General features: G+C 35.5%; 7 protein-coding genes across 7 annotated transcripts; 3 read left to right on the forward strand and 4 right to left on the reverse strand.

Moving 5' to 3' along the window:
- Positions 1–539: 539 nt before the first annotated feature.
- TOT_010000546 (conserved hypothetical protein) lies at positions 540–2665 on the forward strand (the record flags this gene model as incomplete). Its single annotated transcript, XM_009691090.1, has 5 exons — positions 540–611; positions 720–797; positions 881–1010; positions 1132–1257; positions 1296–2665. The coding sequence occupies 5 exons, from the start codon at positions 540–542 to the stop codon at positions 2663–2665; spliced, it is 1776 nt and encodes a 591-aa protein (XP_009689385.1).
- A 40-nt stretch (positions 2666–2705) lies between these two features.
- TOT_010000547 (uncharacterized protein) lies at positions 2706–8206 on the reverse strand (the record flags this gene model as incomplete). The annotated part of the gene is made up of 4 exons (XM_009691091.1): positions 2706–2852; positions 3306–4615; positions 5489–8054; positions 8087–8206. 4 exons carry the CDS (start codon positions 8204–8206, stop codon positions 2706–2708), a joined length of 4143 nt encoding a protein of 1380 aa, XP_009689386.1.
- Positions 8207–8873: 667 nt separating this feature from the next.
- Positions 8874–9244, forward strand: TOT_010000548 (hypothetical protein; the record flags this gene model as incomplete). Its single annotated transcript, XM_009691092.1, has 2 exons — positions 8874–8917; positions 9034–9244. The coding sequence occupies 2 exons, from the start codon at positions 8874–8876 to the stop codon at positions 9242–9244; spliced, it is 255 nt and encodes an 84-aa protein (XP_009689387.1).
- A 1343-nt stretch (positions 9245–10587) lies between these two features.
- On the reverse strand, positions 10588–11415 carry TOT_010000549 (conserved hypothetical protein; the record flags this gene model as incomplete). Its single annotated transcript, XM_009691093.1, has 1 exon — positions 10588–11415. One exon carries the CDS (start codon positions 11413–11415, stop codon positions 10588–10590), a length of 828 nt encoding a protein of 275 aa, XP_009689388.1.
- A 2024-nt stretch (positions 11416–13439) lies between these two features.
- TOT_010001273 (hexose transporter) lies at positions 13440–14849 on the reverse strand (the record flags this gene model as incomplete). Its single annotated transcript, XM_009691094.1, has 1 exon — positions 13440–14849. The coding sequence occupies one exon, from the start codon at positions 14847–14849 to the stop codon at positions 13440–13442; it is 1410 nt and encodes a 469-aa protein (XP_009689389.1).
- A 1658-nt stretch (positions 14850–16507) lies between these two features.
- TOT_010000551 (uncharacterized protein) lies at positions 16508–18220 on the reverse strand (the record flags this gene model as incomplete). The annotated part of the gene is made up of 1 exon (XM_009691095.1): positions 16508–18220. The coding sequence occupies one exon, from the start codon at positions 18218–18220 to the stop codon at positions 16508–16510; it is 1713 nt and encodes a 570-aa protein (XP_009689390.1).
- A 720-nt stretch (positions 18221–18940) lies between these two features.
- TOT_010000552 (conserved hypothetical protein) lies at positions 18941–19831 on the forward strand (the record flags this gene model as incomplete). The annotated part of the gene is made up of 5 exons (XM_009691096.1): positions 18941–19158; positions 19190–19276; positions 19550–19620; positions 19652–19776; positions 19808–19831. The coding sequence occupies 5 exons, from the start codon at positions 18941–18943 to the stop codon at positions 19829–19831; spliced, it is 525 nt and encodes a 174-aa protein (XP_009689391.1).
- Between the last annotated feature and the right edge of the window lie 59 nt (positions 19832–19890).

Here is a 19890-nt window from a genome sequence, read left to right on the forward strand (position 1 = left end):
TCAGTTTAATTGACCAAAATCAATACCATTAACGCTACACACCTAATTATTTTACATACAGCAATCTTTATATATACTTAATTGTGTGTATATCTTCAATTGCATTTTTAATCATCCTTACAATTACAACTGGAACCACATATTATGTTCATTTATGATAATTTGTATTATTTATTATTAATAAATACAGTGAAATATACATTCATATTTATTAAAAATTAAAATAAAATCATAGAATCCCTCGTATTTTCAATTATATTATGAAACGTAATACACACTTTAACATTTTCATATTTGTCAAATGTTAACAACTGTTATTGAAAATAAATTGTTGTAAATTAATAAGTAATATTTTTTAATAATGTTCGATGAAATTAAATTTAAATATTTTCACTTTAACACAGAATTGTAGAATTTTAATTTTGGTTATTTTGTTTTATTTTGAGGTTATATATGCCCATAAATTAGTAAACAAACATGTCGGATTCATAGCAACTAACAATAGACACAGCGTGAGCCATGGAAGGTACCATGTTGATATGGTATCGTCAAGAAAAGTGCAATCGTTCACAAATAAAGCGAAGAAGAGTAAGTTGAATGTATCGAAGACGGTGCCGAAAGGAAGTTTAAAGAAAAAGACAGTAAAAAGAAGAAGAAAAAATGATAAAGAGGAAGTTAAAAAAGAAGAAGAAAAGGAAAAGAATGATTTATTGGAACAGTTTGGAGTTGACCTGGGAGAATTTGGACAAAAAATATACGAATGGCTATGGCCAGAAGGAAATCCATGTCAGAAGAAGGTATGTGGAAGCAAAGAAGTTAAATAGATATGAAAATGAGTGTGTGTATGCGCTGAAAATAGGCGTACTGTTAACATTTTTAGGAAAAGGAGGCACTAGAGTCGATGACGATGTACAATAGGTTCCTGGAAAGCAGATTGATATCGAATAGAGAGAAGAAGGAACTGGACGACTACAACAAATACGTGCACAATTATATACTTCACAACTACGGTAAGTAAACTAAAATAATAGAATTAAAATAAGTAACTACGGTAAGATGTTGATAAATAGTAGTCCGTGAGAGGGAATAGTGAGTTAAGGCACCAGAGTAAATTGATTAATTGGAACGTAGCGGATGAAAAATTCGTAAACATATATAAGAGACTGGCATTTCACATGAGAATAACACCAAGAATGCTGTACAGAGAAGTGGGAGCAATAACAGGTAAATTCGGAATCAACATACTGGACCCAAAAGGTAAAGTGAATAGAAGTATAGTTTAGTAGATGGTTAAGTAAAGGTAGAAAACATAAATAACGAGAAAAATGAAAATAATGACGCTTTAGAAGATGAGAAGAATAAGGAGACGAGAGAGGACATACTGTGTCTTAGAAGAATTAAGTTTGAAGCGTACACGCTTATAGGAGCGAAGCTGCTGAGGTACACAATGATGTTCCTGCTGAGGTACATAAGGCTGGGAATACCACCGGAGGTAAGGCTTAGAGTGCTGAGTGACGTAGTAAAGAGAGAGTATATGAGTAAGGCGTCGACCATGGCGTGTAACCAGGTGGACCACAGAAACAACAAAGAAAACGCAAGTAATCAAACGTATCCAATAAGAACCACGTTTGAAACTCAGGGGTACCCGTACTCAGAAGAGCCGTTTTACAGAGAAGAGGACGAGGACACGGAAGGCAGGTGGAGTCCGAAAGACCTAGTGGATGAGCAAGTATACAGGAGCCTGAGTGGGAAGAACAGAGCGAAGCTGGTGTGCGTAGCAGCAGCGTTGCACCCAGAGTACGCACTGCAAATCGTTAAGAACATAGCGCACGCAGCAGGATACAGGTCGGAAAGAGAGCTGCTACAAAACTTCACGCTCAAGTCAAACTTCACGTCGAGAGGAGCGAGGGCGTTCATAAAGAAGCTGAAGGAGGAGTCGGAGGCGCACGAGAAGCTGCGAGAAGCAGCAAGGCTGTACAGGAGGTGGAGGAAAGGGCCGGAGACACTGAAGGAGACCACGCAAATACTGGCAAACGTGCCGCAGATAGCAGGGCTGATGAGGAGGCACCTGGAGTCAGGACACAGAATCATGCCGCTGAAAAGAGCGAAGATGATACTGAGGCTGGTGAGGGCGGAGGCGGAGCTGGAGCCGGAGGACACGACGCTGTGGGACCTGCTGAAGAAGCTGATAGCGCGCAGAGTGATGAATGCGCCGCCGAGAGTGTACAAGCAGGTGGCGAAGCAGGTCCTGGCGCTGGCAAACTACATTAACCCGGCGCTGAGGAGCGAGTTGGAAAGCAGAGGGATAGCGACAGAAGGCCTGTACGAGCACACAGCGTACGCAAACGCGGAAGGAGGAATAGAGAACGCGGAAAACCTAAGCAGAGAGGAAAGAATCGACCTGGCGAAGAGGATTAGGGCAAATGTGAAGACAATTTGGCTGAAAAAGGGCAGAAACGCGTTCGAAGACACGGGGCTGCACGTGATCGACGCGCTTTCGGCGACCGCAGGCTACGGAAACATCACCAACGTGCTCGCGATAGCCTCCATGCTGTCGAAAAGGCCGGAAAACAGGCTCGAGGAGCACTCGAGGCAGCCAGGGCCGGATTTCGAGCACTCACCGCGACTCGAGTTCAAGGACTTCAGGCACGCAAAGGTACAGTGATCACACACACCACAAGTGAGAGCAGTCGCAAGAGGCGACTCTAAAGGTACCACTTTCGACCACACACCAGGACTAATCGGCGATTAAACGGCCAGTGGCGTCGACTGCGAATATTCAGCGGCGGTAATGCAGTGACGAAGGCCGCGTCGGCGACGGGCGTTAATGTTTTATACGATTCACGAATATGCTACGTAGACTAGGTAGGCACGTAAACATGTAATCTCAATCCACTACATTCATCACAAAAGAGAGTAAAATCAATAATTTACACAATAAGGCAGCGTTATGAAAAAGATATAGAGAAAGTAAAGGGTAATGTTTTACATCACAAAACGAGTATTTGATCAATAGTCAAAAGTGACAAGGTATTGCCTCGTATTTAAAGACAATTTGGTAAACAAGTGGCTGTTTGGACAAGAGCGCTGAAGTTGCGCGCAAGAAGACAACCTGTGAGTGAAGGGTTGCTCAAAGGCGAACTATGAGGAGAAAGGACAAGAGACGTTTATAGTTACGCGTTAAAAGGATGTATTTTACAAAGTAGGCTTCTGCCTACAACAAACGGGCACGTAACACTCTAGTGTGCGGACGACTGATTAAGAACGGAGGTGGATGTTCAGACACGAGCCGTCGCTGTGTGAACCCATGAATTTCCTGCCTTGGAGTAGTAGATTTTTCTACCCTCAAGCGTGTATATGATGACTGATAGGGTCTTGGTAGGCCCTAGGCCAGTGACAATGACCTTGTTTGAGCAGCAGCTGTGGTACTCTGTTTCCCAGATAAGGATGACACCAGATCTTTTCCATTCCATAACGTGGTCAAAGTAAAAGCCGGGTCTCGGGGTGTACACTCTGTACCCGTCGTGCTTTTTAACTATCATTGCGTAAGATGTCCACATGGCGTTCATTACGAGGCCGGTGTACACTGGCTTACTCATGTCGAGGCACTGCCAGGGGATTGAGAAATTTTTGATTAACTTCTTCAGGCCGCCAATGTACCCGTGGATGTCGACCTCGAACATGCCGAAGCCGTACTTGATCATTCGGACTCTGTGCGAGTACTCGCTCTCGTCTTTGGCTCTCCACAACTCAGTGCCTCTTATCGTCACTCTGTCGAACAGGTATTCGGGGGCCGCCTTGAAGTCGTGAATGCAACCGTTGTGGTAGTAGTTGAAGTTGTACGAGCTGTTATTCATGAAGAGATCGACTCCGCTCTTGGTGCGCTCCCTGAGTTCCTCGATCTTTTTGGGACTCACGCCCGCAAGCTTGTCCTTTTTCACGACTGCCTCCTCAGGCTTGATGTACTGCAACCTCAGGAAACGTTCTCCCCTGTCGTCTCTCATTATGGAAGCCTTATTCGGGAACTCGCCGCTTTCGTAGCTCCAGACCTTGCGCTCCCCCTTCATCAGGAAGCAGAACCTGTAGGGCTCCTTTGCAGTGAAGCTCTCAACTTCGTTTTCCTCATCTTTTTCGTACGTGACGAATTTTGAGGACTCTTTCTTCTTGATATTCAAGGCTATCATATGCTCGGCGTCGACTTCCTCTCGTTCCTCTGCTTCGCTTTCGGACACTGGGACGTCGTAGTTCTCCCTCTTCGTTCCCAAGTTTGAATACTTGATTGGCCTTGTGGGCCTGGGAACTGCGTTTGGATCAACAGGCTTTCCGAAATCCTCTGTGGATATGGGCCCTGGGCCTGCGAACTTTACTCTGAAAACTCTTTCTCCGTTTTCATTTGGTCCTACGAACACGCTGCTACCGTACTCGTTCCCATAGTCTTTGGCTTCCCACAGCACCAAATCACCTTTGGTGACCTTGTCTATTAAATATCCTAGATTGCTCGTAAAGGTGTGGCTGTTATTCGACACCTTGTACTCGTACTTATACTCATCGGCGCTTTCTTGGTTTTTGATATCAAGCGTGAATAAATTGTATTTAATGTCATCTGGGAGTCGAGCTCTTGAGGAATCACGTGAGTCTATCACATCAAATGTTCCTTCCTCACACACGGAATTTGATCTAACATACCCCAATAGACATATGGATATGTACAGAGCTATGGTGCGTATGTTCATTTCGAAATATCGTCGCAATAGAGGCCCTGATATAAAGTTTACACGATGGAATCCTACACAGATGGGGCCAACTATATCCCTCATAATTTTTTTAAACGTACTCTTACCTATGGTTTAAAACACCAAATATTAACTATGGGCGTCGCCTTATCTAATAATTCGAAAATGTAGAGTCTTAACCTAATATTTAACTAAATATATTATGCAATATATTAATACACACACGAGTAACGTTGAAAGAGTATATTAGTACAACTTAAACCCATGGTCTAAATCCAAAGTTTTCTTGTGTTATACCCGTGAGTGGTTTCTGGGTTGTTTCACCCATCTGCGATAACTTATGTTACAATATGTTACATAAATCTCAAAAATCAGTTCTATGGGAAACCGTTGCGACTGGCAGGATAACGTGAGTATGTGTTACAGTGTGTAATCGCTCAGTCGATTAGAACTTTAAAACTTCATTTGGAAAAATTTGGTAATTAATACAAACATAATCGCTTCATTTTCATCTCATTAGTCAGATTCAGAGTCTGACCAATTTTAGATGAGACCTTTTATAATTGTTTCGGGTGTATGCCTCCGTATTTATTGGTATCATGGCTCCATACATCTTGTCCTTCGAACTTGAAAGACGTGGGCTTAATGTTTTCTTTAAAGACGAACTCATACTCATCTTTGTTATGGCTAAGATGGTAGTTGTTGCAATGCAAATGATTATTCATGAAGATATTCAGTTATCCTTAATCCCTCACCCTCCTTGGCAGCCAATACAAAAAGAGTGCCAAAATTTACAAACAATGCGGAACCATCCTTCTTGTAGCGCAAGGAATCAGGATATTGGCTAAGTTTAGAAGGGTTATATTTCCAAAATTCTTTGCCCTTATGTTTAAGCACAACAAGCTTAACATCCTCCTTAATGCTGAAAACATGTTCACTGGGGTAATCTGTTATATCATAGGCTGTAGCATCGAGTTCTATTAAATTATTATCAGAGTCATTGGCGTATAATTTGAAGTCAAACAAATCTCCCCCTTCCCATTTCCCATCATCATTCTTGGTATAAACAATGAACGAATTATCAAAAGTGAGTGCCAATTTATCAGGATAGTATCTAAGACGTTTAGGATGTTCATCACCATGCTTGGATTGGTCATGTTTCCAAATCTCACTATCAGAAAATTTAATAGAAGAAAATTTGGCATCCTCTTTAAATTTAAGCTGATATTTGTTAGAATCTTCTATCAAATCATACATGGAGTGATTCAAAGGAACCAATTGAGTAATGTTGGGATCTTTGGAATAAAGTTTAATATCAAAACGTTTACCATTGTCAAATTCACCATCAGAGCCATTTTGATACATATTAAAGTATTTTGGACAGTCAATAATCACCTTATTCCTATCCTTCCAATATAACACTTCAGTGGAAAAAGAATCATCCGGATTAGAAGGGTCGTAAGTCCACAATTCTTTTCCGTCCACCTTAACCATTGAACATTTAACCTTCTGATCAATTACAAAGCTGAATTTATCATCTTCTTCATTAAGGTCGTAATCAGCTCCATGTATTTCCACAGTCTTAGTAAAGTCGTTAGGATCTTGATGGTATAGCTTGATGAAAAACTCCGTTTCTTGGACATTGTTATCACTATCCATTTCGAAAACTGCAAAGGAATCAGCAAAACCCATGACGAATTTGGATCCATCCTTCTTGTAACGTAAAGCAAGAGGATATTTGTCATTATATTTCCAAAATTCTTTCCCCTTATGTTTAAGCTCGACAAGCTTGACATCCTCCTTAAAAGTGAACACGTGGTCATTGGTTGTATCTGCTATATCATAGGCTGTAGCATCGAGTTCTATCAGTTTATTATCAGAATCATAGGCGTATAATTTAAAGTCAAATAAACCTTTCTCAGTCCATTCCTTATCATTCTTGGTAAAGACAATGAATGAAACATCAAAAGTGAGTGCGATTGTATCAGGGAAGTAGTATCTAAGCCGTTTAGGGTATTTATCTCCATATAATTTATCGTGGTGTTTCCATACAGAGACCTCCTCAACAACGACTTTTGAAGAATTGTCGTTTTCTAAACTCCTTCGGATAAACTTAAATTCAGTACACTTTTTATCATCTTTAAACTCGAACGTAAGCACATCTGCACCATCGTTTTTTGTGTAGTCTGTACCATCGGGTTGGGAAGGGGTGCTGAAAGTTTCGTTTCCATAAAATCGTAAATCGGAGTCAAGAACAAATTTACTGTCTGACTTGGTAAAGTGTCTGTGGTTGTTGCCGAAGAAAATTGTAACATTCTTCGCACTTGAGAAAGTAGCAGTTCCGTCTCTAACAACTGCAGTGGCATAATCTTTAGAATTCTCAGAACTCCAAAGAGTAGAAGCTGTTGAGCCAAAAAACCCGCTTCTGACTTTCACAGATGCGAATCCATAACCAGACTTAGCTGTGTATTTGGCAAAGCCGTCTTTAGAAAGATAATCATAAGCATCCGTTGACTTTTTATCCTTAAAGTCAAGTTCAATGGCTTCTTTTTCACCGGGTTTTTTGGGCTCTTTAGTTGTGGTTGAAGCTCCTTCACCTGGTTCCTCACTCTCAGTTGATTTTTTACTTTGATCTTGGTCTTGATTTCCACTCTGGTCCTGACTTTGACTTTGATCTTGATCTACAGTTGTTCCTTCACTTGTTCCCTTACTTTGATCTTGGTCTTGATTTCCACTCTGGTCCTGACTTTGACCTTGATCTACAGTTGTTCCTTCACTTGTTCCCTTACTTTGATCTTGGTCTTGATTTCCACTCTGGTCCTGACTTTGACTTTGATCTTGATCTACAGTTGTTCCTTCACTTGTTCCCTTACTTTGATCTTGGTCTTGATTTCCACTCTGGTCCTGACTTTGACCTTGATCTACAGTTGTTCCTTCACTTGTTCCCTTACTTTGATCTTGGTCTTGATTTCCACTCTGGTCCTGACTTTGACCTTGATCTACAGTTGTTCCTTCACTTGTTCCCTTACTTTGATCTTGGTCTTGACTTCCACTCTGGTCCTGGTTCTCACCTGATTCTACACCTGAACCAGAATCAGAACCAGAAGTCCCATCAGAAGATGAACCAGAATTCTCATCTACACCTGAAACTGGTGTAGATGAATTATTGGAATTATTCCTGTTAGAACGAAGTGAACTAAATGAAGAAGTGGCTTGATCCGTAGTTTGCGAATTATAACGCCGGGTGCTGCCACAATATGCGATATTTTGCCGAATCAATAGAATAATTAAAATTCCGTTAAAACAGGCAAATGAGCTAAGCTTCGTTTTATAATATAAATATGTATATGTACAATTCTAGCAATATTGATCTCCATATTGACGAAAATTGCGATATCTAAGATTCTAGGAGTCAAAATGGTACAAGTGGAAAGTTCGTGAATGCGAGTTGAATATATATAGTTTTTTTGCATTCCACAAATTTTGTGCTCAATAACATACAATTAAAAGTCTAGAACGTATTTAGTTCATTATGTGCAGACAGTAAATACTTAGCCTAAAGATATATGATTCCAGAAATCATGGGGGATTTTGGGTAGTATATAAAATAATTACCAAGGAAATTCGACCGATTTAGCACCGCAAAACACACTAGCACTCAACAATCATAATTTGGAGTCTGTAATTTGGGACATTTAGCGGTGTTACCAGCCAAATTTTGGTAGTAAATGTGGCACACATTGCGCTTCATGGTCCTTAATACTTTGTGTGGAATCTTAGGGGTCAATTCCTGAACTAATTTATATAGGAGGTAAAAGTTGGATTCAAAAGGGCTTAACTTCTGAATTTTTTTCAAAAAGATATTTTGTCTGCCTTATGATGTGTAAACAACTAGCCACACACCACATTATTTCAAGGAATTTTTTATTCCATTAGACAGTCACGATTTAACAATAGTTTAATAACTGGTTAATACTATACATATAATAAATAGACCTTACTCTCAGATCGTATTTTTGGACATTGATTTAATTCCATATCATAATCAGTTCCTACTTATATCTAATTAAATTTAATTCCATAAAATTAAATTTTTATATCTAAGCCTGTGATAATTGAATAAAATAAATATATTTTTTAATGATCATTAAATACCTAGAACCGGTTCAGATCCAATGTGCGATGTTATTTTAACATAAGTTGATATTCTAACGCCGTTATGAGATTAAAAGGTTTATGTTGACCAAATAACGCCATTACTAAAAGGAACTACTTTAAAATAACCTTAATTTCAGGTTAGGTTGCCAAAAAGTGATATAAAACTTGATTTTGGATTAAATCGTTACGATCTCTGTTCTAGAGATTATGACTACATCAAAAGTAAATTAAATGCAGTACATACAGTTCTGCTGATTAAATTTGAGAAGTTTGCCATCCTTAGCACATTTGGAGGGGTTTATTTTTGTAAAAGTACTCAGTTTGGGTTTTATTTCCTAGTTAGGATCGTTTGATAGATTATAACAAGTATAATGGTATCAAATTTGATTTTCACATGGTTAACTTGGGTTATAAATATAGTCACTGCCTAGCGGAGTAGTTGTTGATCCATTTCAACTACTTGTTTTGGAAAAAGGTGCCGATGCAGCTTTTACTCCACTTTATCTATCACCACTAACACACCTTTTGTGAGTTTGATAACCCTCATTGTATATTTGGCTAGTGGCAACTCCCTAGGCAGACTTGCTCAAATTTGATCAGCTTTCCTGTATCTACATTTAGTGGGTTGTAATATATGACCACCATTTGTTTGAATCCCATTACATGCACTGGTTTTCGAGGTGGATGAAGGAATTTCTTTCAATTTGTCACATACTTTAATGTGTATTGACATTATTTTCGTAAAACAACTTAAATTTCATCTTATTGTACAACATAAAGTGCCCCTGATAAATAAGAACCTTCTTTATAATTACACATTTCCTCATCATTAAACACAGGTTTAATACACTTCTTATTCGGTTTTATGATATAAAGTTTAATTTTATTCTATATTTAATTTATAGGTTTTCGTTTATTGGTTTTAATTTCTAAAATTGACATTGATTTTAAAAGTATATCAATCCTGTGTTTCCGAATTTGGATTTACATCATCTGATGTATCAGAGGATTCCAGTAAATTATGTCGATAAATAAATAAAAATAAAAATAAGCATTTGGTATTAAACATAAAGCCAACATATAATGATTTATGGCCATTTAACTAGGCACATGTTATGTAATACCCTGACAGAGTCGTGTTGATAATACCAAAAATGGCCATATTTAGCTTAATTTGACCCTAAACAACCTAGTTGAGATCAAAAAACACTAAAAAAACAAGCCTGGGTGTTACTAAAAATTAAATCAAAATCTTATGCATGAACAACAGCAGCAAAAAATACAAACATAAAGATAAAAAAAATTAATTCTCCGTTTCTAAAACGATTAATTTAACACACTATCGATTCTTTAAGTTTATTTTAAAGGTAAAATTAGAAGGCACAAATTCATTAACTTACACAATTGAATAAGCTTGATGATGTATTTGTTTAGCGATTCAACACAAAATAACTTCATGAAAACTATTTATTATATATTTATATGATCAAATATAGATATTCACTCATAAAATGTTAATTTACATCAAATAATAGCTCACTAAACCAAATAAAACGTATCGACCACATTAACAAATCATTGTTAATTTGTAGCTAACCATTGACAAAATATGACAATAGTTGCCAAATTTAAATAATAGATATCATCTATCGTTTAAAAATCTATTCCTTATTAAATTTCAAACATTCTTTAAAACCTAAAGTACCACCTTTGTTTCAGTAGCACCAAAATCGAACTTTATCTGGTCCACGACTCTATAAAGACGCACTACCAAAAGTAGTAATCCAACCAACATTAAGGTCATCAGCACGAGAAGAGCGAATAGAGAGAAAACCACCAATGATATACTAACGTTGGACCTCTTCAAATCTTTAACTGGATCTGTGACATAAGCGACATATGTGACAGCAGAATCAATTGATCCAAGATTAGAGTCAGCACGGCCAGGCTCAGTAGCAGATAAATCGATATTTTCTCCCTGTTCAGAAGAATCATCAACTAAACGATAGGTAATGGACCTCTCGTCATCACGGACCACAATTCTATCGTTATTTTTATTATAAATTACATACTTCGCACCGGGTATACCATATTCTCCTGATCTCCAAATTGTGGTATCATCATATTTAATTTTAGCACATTTTTTATCGTCTTTGAACTCAAAGTGATAAAGCTCATGATTATTTTCATCAACCTTGAAAGTAAACTGATCACGAGTCAATTCTGTTACTTTACTGTCTGAATCAGGGACAAAGGCAAAAAATCTGAGCTCATCAGGCGATTTAGTGGAGCAAGAGGTAGAATATTTTAAATCTGGTGTCTTAGTTTTGTCATTAATATCAAAGTTGGACAAATTGGGGTTGGTAAAAGTCTTAAGTGACGTAGAATTGGTTTCAGATTCTTTAGGTTGAGAATCTGGAGTTGTAAAATCACTTCCTAACAAAATGTCTTCAGAGTATACATAATTGAAGAATGAAATTAAAGAATAAACTACAAAACCAATAGATAATGTAGTGAAATTCATGTTAATACAATTATTAAATCTTAAAACAAATAAAGTTTTTTGTGATTTAAATATAATGTTTAAAAATTATAAAACTTTATTAATATTTAACGGTTTGTTAAACCAATTTAAAGAAGTTTAAAAATTTGTAAAAATTATGTATCAATAAATTAGGGTTATTATATTAAAAAATTAAAAAATAAGATTTAATATATATATTCTTCGACAATATTATTCGATGCAAAATCTATCATATATATATAGACAAATACAAACAGGTGTAATTGTAAATATTGATAACTATATGGGGAATAATTTAATTAATATAAAAACACCAAAAAAATGTCGCAAAATATAACAATTATAAATATTATAAATATATAAATGTTTCAATTAATATGTAAAAAAAATATTTCAACTAAATCAAAATGTTAATATAAATATTAAAATGATTTTTATACATCAATATTACATAATATAAATACATTAAATTTATAAAAATTTATTAAAATTTGTTATTTTTATATAACCAATATCATAAATAAATAAAATAAAATAGACAATAAGTAAAAAAATCGTAATACAAAATGCATATTTAAATATTAAATACAAATAAATTAATAATTTATAATTAATAATAAAAATATTAAAAATAAAAAAATTTAGCATATATATATAAATAAATAAATTAAAATTAAATAAAAAATATGAGAAAATATAAAAATATTATACAATTTATATTAAAAAAAATTTTGTAACTGATTATAATATGTTATATAATAAAAATATAAAACTAAAAAAATTATATTATTATATTATAAATATATAAAACAGAATGTATCAGAAAATATACATAAAAATATAATTATGACTGAATAATAAAAATAAATTATATAAATTAAATATATAATAAATACTATTAATAAAAATTATTTAATTTATAAAAAATTATAATTGAATAATATTTTGTAAAATAAAATGAAAATATTAAATTTTAATAATTTAATATTAATTATTTAAAAAATAAAATATAAAAAAATAAAAATAAAATAAAAAATAATAATTTATATAATATATATAGAAAAAATAATAATATATATTTACTTAAATATATATATATATATATATAATATAAATTAATTTTTTTTCAAATATATAAATTTAATTAATAAATGTTTTAAATAAAAATTTATATTTGTACATTTGTTTGAATATATAAAATTTTTTAAAAAAGTATATATGTTTATTTGTATTTTATATTTCCATTATTATTTTAAAAGATTAAATAAAAATAATATATCAATATATTAGAAATTATTTTAAATATAATAAAAATATATAACATTACGTATAATTTATTTTAATAATAATTTTTAATATTTAATATATTAATATAACAATATTTATAAATTTATATATTTTTATAATAAAGAGTTAATATATATAAATTATAATAAATTTTAAAATTATATATAATTATAGATATTTATTGAATTTAATGTTTTTTTTTATATATTTATATATTATTTTATAATATAATCTTACATTTATTTTTATTTATATATATATTTTATATTTAAATTATAAATTATATAAGATTTATGTATTTTAATTTATTATAATATATTTATATTTAATTTTTTATAATATTTTTAATTATATTATACTAAAAAATAATATTATATTATACATCTATTTATATTTATTATATTAATTACATAATATAATAATTATATACATTTCTTTTATTATAAAATTATATACTAAGTGATTATATAATATGTTTAGTCATATTTATTTTTATCTGATGTTTTAATATACATATTTTTATATTATTTATATATTTGTAATTGGTTATATATTATTTTTTTTCTGAAAAACATAAATATTTAAATTTTGTTTGTGTTTTATATCACATTTTTATAAATTTTTTATAAATAATTTTATTACAATTTCATATAACTTAATTTTAAAGGTCAATACATTAGCAAATACGTTTTTAAATAAATATATAATTTTTAAAAAATTATAAATTAATATTTATTTCAGTCATATGCTTTTCCCAAGGCCACTCCTTTGGTTTCCTTTATGAATAAAATTACATAAACTAATCCGAATAGTGAAAATGCGAAAAAAATTGTGTTCACAAGTACTTCGGAGTAGGATATGAGATACTCGGAACCGAACACTGTTGCTGCTGCGCATACCCAGTTGATAAACACTGCGACACTCATAGCACCGTTTTTAGTCTCTGGTGGGTACACTTCGGATAAGTACACCCATGTTATTCCTCCTAAACCGACTGCAAAACCAATGATGAAACCGAATGAACCAATGATTGACACTATGGGTACCCACTTCGCGTCTTTGCCAATAGGCTTACTGAACGAGGCCAGAGCCATGAAGACTGTAGAAAAACCAATACCCCAAACCAAAAATGTTTTTCTTCCATACTTTCCAATCACAAAAGTCAATGCCACTGTTGCCACGAAGTTAACCAACAGTATTCCGGTAGAAGCGAGAGTCGACTTCATGCTCCTTCCTGCCATCTCCAAGAACAACTTGTTGGCATTCGAGATCAGAACGTTGATACCGACCAGCTGTTGTATTGCAGATAGTACGAACGAGTGTAAAATGATTTTGCGGTACGTGGGATTTTTAAAGGCCTTGTGTAAAGGCACATTAGGCGTTGACTTGGCGTTTTCACTGTCGCGATCAAACTCGTCATACACCTCGTCAACTGCCTCTGCGCCATGTAACTTCTCAATAACCTCACGAGCCTCAGCTGTTTTTCCTTTTTCAATCAGCTCATATGGAGTGTTGAATTTGAAGACGAAGTGGATCAGTAAGAGAGCTATGATAGCAGTGATAGCAGGAAGGAGCTGGGAGCCACGCCATATCACCTTGTCCTTAAGACTCAGTTCAAAGCCAGTGTTGGTAACAACACGACCGTGAATCAACTGCCAACCTGCTGTCAGTACGATTCCCAGTGTTATGAAGAACTGATATATAACACTGAAATATTTCCTTGCGTTTGGATGACATATTTCCACTAGGAAAATTGGAACGATTGCATCAAGTCCAACTCCGAACCCAGAGAATAAACGACCGACAAATAACATAGCAAAATTAACTGACGAAGCAGAGAGCACTGAACCTACAATGAAGAACCAGTTGATTGCCATAAATGACACTCTTCTTCCCAGTTTTCCAGAGAGACTAATAAACAAGGAACCTATAGCTGAACCTGCAAACGAGGCAGTGTTACACAGTCCAGCGTATAGGTGCGACTTGCTACAGTCGTATATATTCTGAGCATTAGAACACCAACCCATTTCAACAATTGCAAACTCCTTTGAGGTGTTCAGAGCTGAAATGGTTAATCCAAAAGACGTTGCCATTAGAGCTCCAATCGAACCTCCTACTAGTAAATAGCGCTTACTGTTTTTTTCCATAATTATCCAAATTCAAACCTGTTTATATATTGAAAAAAATTAGAGGTACATATATATAATTTATGAAATAGGAATACCTAAATTAAGGAGATGTAAAATGTATTTTAAATTAAGATTCTTTGGTCAAATTATTAAATTTTATCTTTGCTGATGTAGAAGGCTGTATAGTGTCAATAAATAATAGTCAGAATTCAGAACACCATCACCCTCTGAAGATGGGTTAAGCCATATCGGTGAAGTCGATGGGGGTTTCCAAATTATTAATAGAATGATTCTATTATAAAAATAAAATTATAAACGATATTCATTTTAAGTCTTAAATATGAATACCGTTTTAAATTTGGAAGTTTGAAAATTTTCAATACTATGTTTACGACCAATTTTAATGCGATTTATCATACAATACTACTGTGGTTTCAATACAATTAAATTATAATTATTTGAGGCTCAAGTTTAGCAGGTAGTTTAATAATCATAACGAAATTTAAAATATTTATTTTACAATTTTGTGTCTTTACACTTCTTTAAAGGATGAACACTATATCTTGTTAGCTGCACATTTTTGTCACTGATCAATTTATTATATTATTTTGCGTCAAATAGAGATATTTAAACATTTATATTTGTTAAATTTAAGAAATTGCCCATAACAGGTGATTTTACAACTTTTATGTCCATTGCATTTAATTTTACAAGATACATTTACATTATCTATTTAGATAATGTCAACGACAACGTGGTTTGAAGGTAACAAATCGACGGCTAAAACAAATCATACCAACGGCTTACACTATACTAACACTTGAAACATTTGAGGTATTTTTGGACTTTAGCATTACCAAATATAAAATTTCAAGTCATCTATAAAGTGTAAACTTGGTGAGACCTACATATTCTCATTTAATAATTCTACACATTGACAATTAAACTTGTTACTTCTAAGACAATTGTTAAATAAAAAATAAAACTATTGACACATTTTATTCAAATTAATACACTAGATACGAAATTACATAATGTTTAAAAATTTGACCTCTATCTCCCATTTAAGCCCTGTAAAAAAAGATACTAGTATATAATCGTGACAGTAACCCGACTTTTGATTCTACGATAAAATGGTCTTGTTTAGATACACATCCACATTAAATCAGCATATAATTTACAACACATTAATGTAGAAGCATATTTAAAGCGATTTAATCCGGTTTACTTAAAAAAGGGTGAATATATTCACTCTTTAGAGTATCCTGACAATACCACATTCACTCAATGACTTATTAGGACATTGCATTGATCATTCAGTGATATTTTGATTTATGGATAAACACTGCTTTCAATTACCGATGCATAATCACCATTTTCATCGTCTGGATCACCAGTTAAATTGTCTAACATACACATCTATAGATCAGTTGAACATGTATTCCACACTTTTAGAAACATTTAACAATCAAACAATTGCCCTTATTAATACTAACATAATTAGTGGTATTGGCTTTAAATATATATACAATTAACCCTATTTTGTAAAAATTACAAAATATATTCACTTATTAATACAATTATTACTTTAAAAAATTAATCTACTAAAGTAATCTACCTACTTAGTGAATACAGTGTAGACGATAAAAACACATTACACTGATAACCAACGTCGTTTACTGTGAATTCTTAAACCATGGATGACTCAGAATTGAGCTCAGCTTAATCCTCTTGTCCTGGTCCTTGTGGAGCATTTCGGAGAGCAGGAGCTTCAAATCGTCGGAAACTTCGCGGAATGCGTGGTACACCAGCGGCGTCTCGAGAATGCTCACAAGCATTTCAATGCTGCTCTTACCCGAGTACGGAAGCATGCCGTAAATCATACAGTACAGCGTCACTCCGAGCGAAAACACCTCCCTTTTGGGCGCCGAGATTGAGCCTTCGATGTACTTCAGGCTCTCTGGACTCGTGAACGACGTCGTTCCCTCTGAATCGTAAATCACCAGCTCGCCCAGCTCCTGCTCCGCTATACTTGCGACTCCAAAGTCGCAGAGCACCGCCTCTACCTTCAGTTCAAAGTCTCCATCCTTGGCTAAGTTTTTAATTCTGGGAGTCCTGCCTCTTCCTCTAGGCGTCAGATTATCGCCATTTTGCCCGTTGGCGCCAGTGGCGTAACTGGCGCTGCTTGCTCCAGCACCTTTTCCGTCCTTCAGCGTGCTCTGAATAGCCTTTAAGGGGCTGAAGTTCCTGTTAATCTTGTAGTTTAGCTCCGGGCGGTGCCTTGTGAAGTACGAGTACACGTCCCTCGCGTTAACCACAGAGTTCAAGGCCGCCTGGCGTGCGAACGTCAGTGCGTTTTTTCCCAGGAAGAACTCGTTTTCGCTCTGTCTGAAGCGGTTCAGGTCTATTATCACCCTCGAGTCCTCCCAGAGCATGAATATGAGGTCGAAGTGGTTGCTGAAGTTGTACGGGAAGTCCCCAGTCACTCCTTCGCAGAACAGACTCCTGCTCAGCCCCTCCCTGCTGAACTTCACCACCTCCGTCGTCTTCGCGAGGTCTATTTTTTCCACCAACTCCTCCGCGTCCTCGTTGTGCGGCGTCGTCTCCATCAGGTCGTCCGAGGAGTACCGACTCATCGTCGCGTTCTCCGGCGCGTTGAAGCAATCGAACATTCGCGCGTCCACTGTCGAGATAAGTATGTTGTCGGGCTTTATGTCCTTGTGCACCAGGCCCTTCGCGTGCAGCTTCTCCGTCGTCTTCACCAGCTGCGTCATGATCTCCCTGGCCGTCTTTTCGTTGTACAGGTATTTCATTCGCAGCTCTCCCTTGTACGGTCCGCAGTATCGTCCCGTGTTGTAGTCGTAGTTCATCAGCTGCGAGGGGTAGTAGTCCATTATAAAGTAGATCAGGTCTCCGGCCAGGTCCACCAGGACCTCCTTCGCTCTGCACACTCCCTGGGACGATTTCAGCGATGTTTGGTACATCATCTCGTCGATCACCTTGTCCAGCAGCGTGACCACCTCCGTGTCGTCTTTGAAGAAACGCACTGACCTCTCCTTCTTACATGCTGTTATGTAGTATAGCTTTATGCAGTAGAACTTGTTCGTTACCACGTCGTAGCACCTCCACAGCGTCGCCGTTGACGTCTCCGCTATTCTTTTCTGGATAAAGTACTGGTTGACTGCTCTTCCCGATATGAACTTTTCAACATTATTACGTTCCACTCGAACTATTTCACCCACTGGCAACTGATCTGCGTATTCTGGATTCTTCGCGTATTTCGGCCATTTATAGCTTATTAGCACCGGCTTCCAGTACACACACTTTTCAGTCACCTTAACTCCTGATACTAGCAGTCTCTTGATCAGAGCGTCGCCGAAATTAGACATTATTCTACTCTATGGAATCCAGCACTATTGCTGATTTAGATTGTGTTTTCTTCTCAAAATTGCAATTTATTTACGATACAAATCCAATTTTTATCATATGGCAATTACGAAGTCGCTAACTTAGTTGTTTCTGCCAATATCTAACGTATCAGAATTTCCGATTTATTGTGTATAAAATCTACTTTTTGAAATAAACATACAAAATACACTCTTTTCGTGCACTTAACATTATTTTTATTACAATACTCACTTAACATAGATACTAAATCTTACAATTATCAATTTTGTATTACTCCTATTTGGGGTGTGAACTCTAGTTGTAATATAAACACATATAGAACAACATTACAAATTAATATACTATAACTTCACACTGATTAATACTATGTACTATAATAAATTAAAATTTTATAAAGTGTCATTTGTGTGTAAAATAGTGTTCATAACGGAATAATCATTTTTTCATTTGGCGTGTCCATATTATCTACTCTATCAACTGCTTTTAGCTACATTTATTTCCAAGCTACCTTTTTATTCTTTTCCTGGTTAAGATTCCTAAATAAAACACACTAGCCGCCTGCTTACTATTTTACATCTTCACACCACAATTAGTTTATATTTGTTAAAATAAAATTACATTTTCACGTCCTTGCTTCATTTTAGCACACCCTTTTATTTAATGGTCATTTTTTTCCAGTTTTAGTTTATGACTGGTCATCTATGGCCTTTTTTCGGGACGTTCATCATTTACGGCAGGTTTGCAAGAACTTGACTAACAACTTCACTGACAAGAGGCTCCAGGACTTTTTTTTTCACCGCTCTTATCGCCTTTGGTTTAACGATCCTACTCAGTATGTATATTACTTCCTCGGTTACTGCACTATCGGCGTGACTTTGGTCATGTCGTTTCACCACTTGATGGGAAACCCCGATGTGACGTTCGTTTTCTTCAATTTTATTTGATTTTAGTGGGAGGACTAGGCATTTGAGGAACCAGGTTCCCGACCGACACATGCTTCACGCCCATTCGATACCTTTCTTCAATCACGCTCTAAGGTATTTACACATTCACTCTTCACATCAACTAACATTACATATTTTTACTTTTGTTATCTAACATGTATTGCTAATACTCCTAGGTGTTATATATTGTTAATACTCCTAGGTGTTATATATTGTTAATACTCCTAGGTGTTATGTATTCATGTTATTGTTAGTTACTATCCATCACTGGTGCTCTTAGACACTTATTTTATGCCATATAGACCTAATTCTATTACACATTACTAGACGCTGCTAGTTAGACTTGTTTCCCTAACTTTGCCTTAGGAACTACTCTCAGAGATTCACTGCTTCCCTGGTCGACAATGAGCACGACTATGCCAAGGACATGCCCTACGGTACGTTATCGCGTCCATTCACCCTCTGCAGCATTTCGACAAACTCGTGAGAAGCACTATGGGAGATTCCCATTCATCTACAGTGCTCCTAGGTACTTTGTGGACACTCCTGAGTATGAGAACACTCTTCACGACAACGTGGAGAAGCGCTACAGGGTACGTTCCCCCCCCCCTAAATGACCTTTAGGACATGGGCTACTACAATTTTTAACCCAATGCCTGCCTTGTTTGCGTCATTTGAGCCACTTAAATTCAACTTGCCCTTTACAG

Source organism: Theileria orientalis, chromosome 1, assembly GCF_000740895.1.
Source record: "Theileria orientalis strain Shintoku DNA, chromosome 1, complete genome".
NCBI classification, from domain to species: Eukaryota; Apicomplexa; class Aconoidasida; order Piroplasmida; family Theileriidae; genus Theileria; species Theileria orientalis.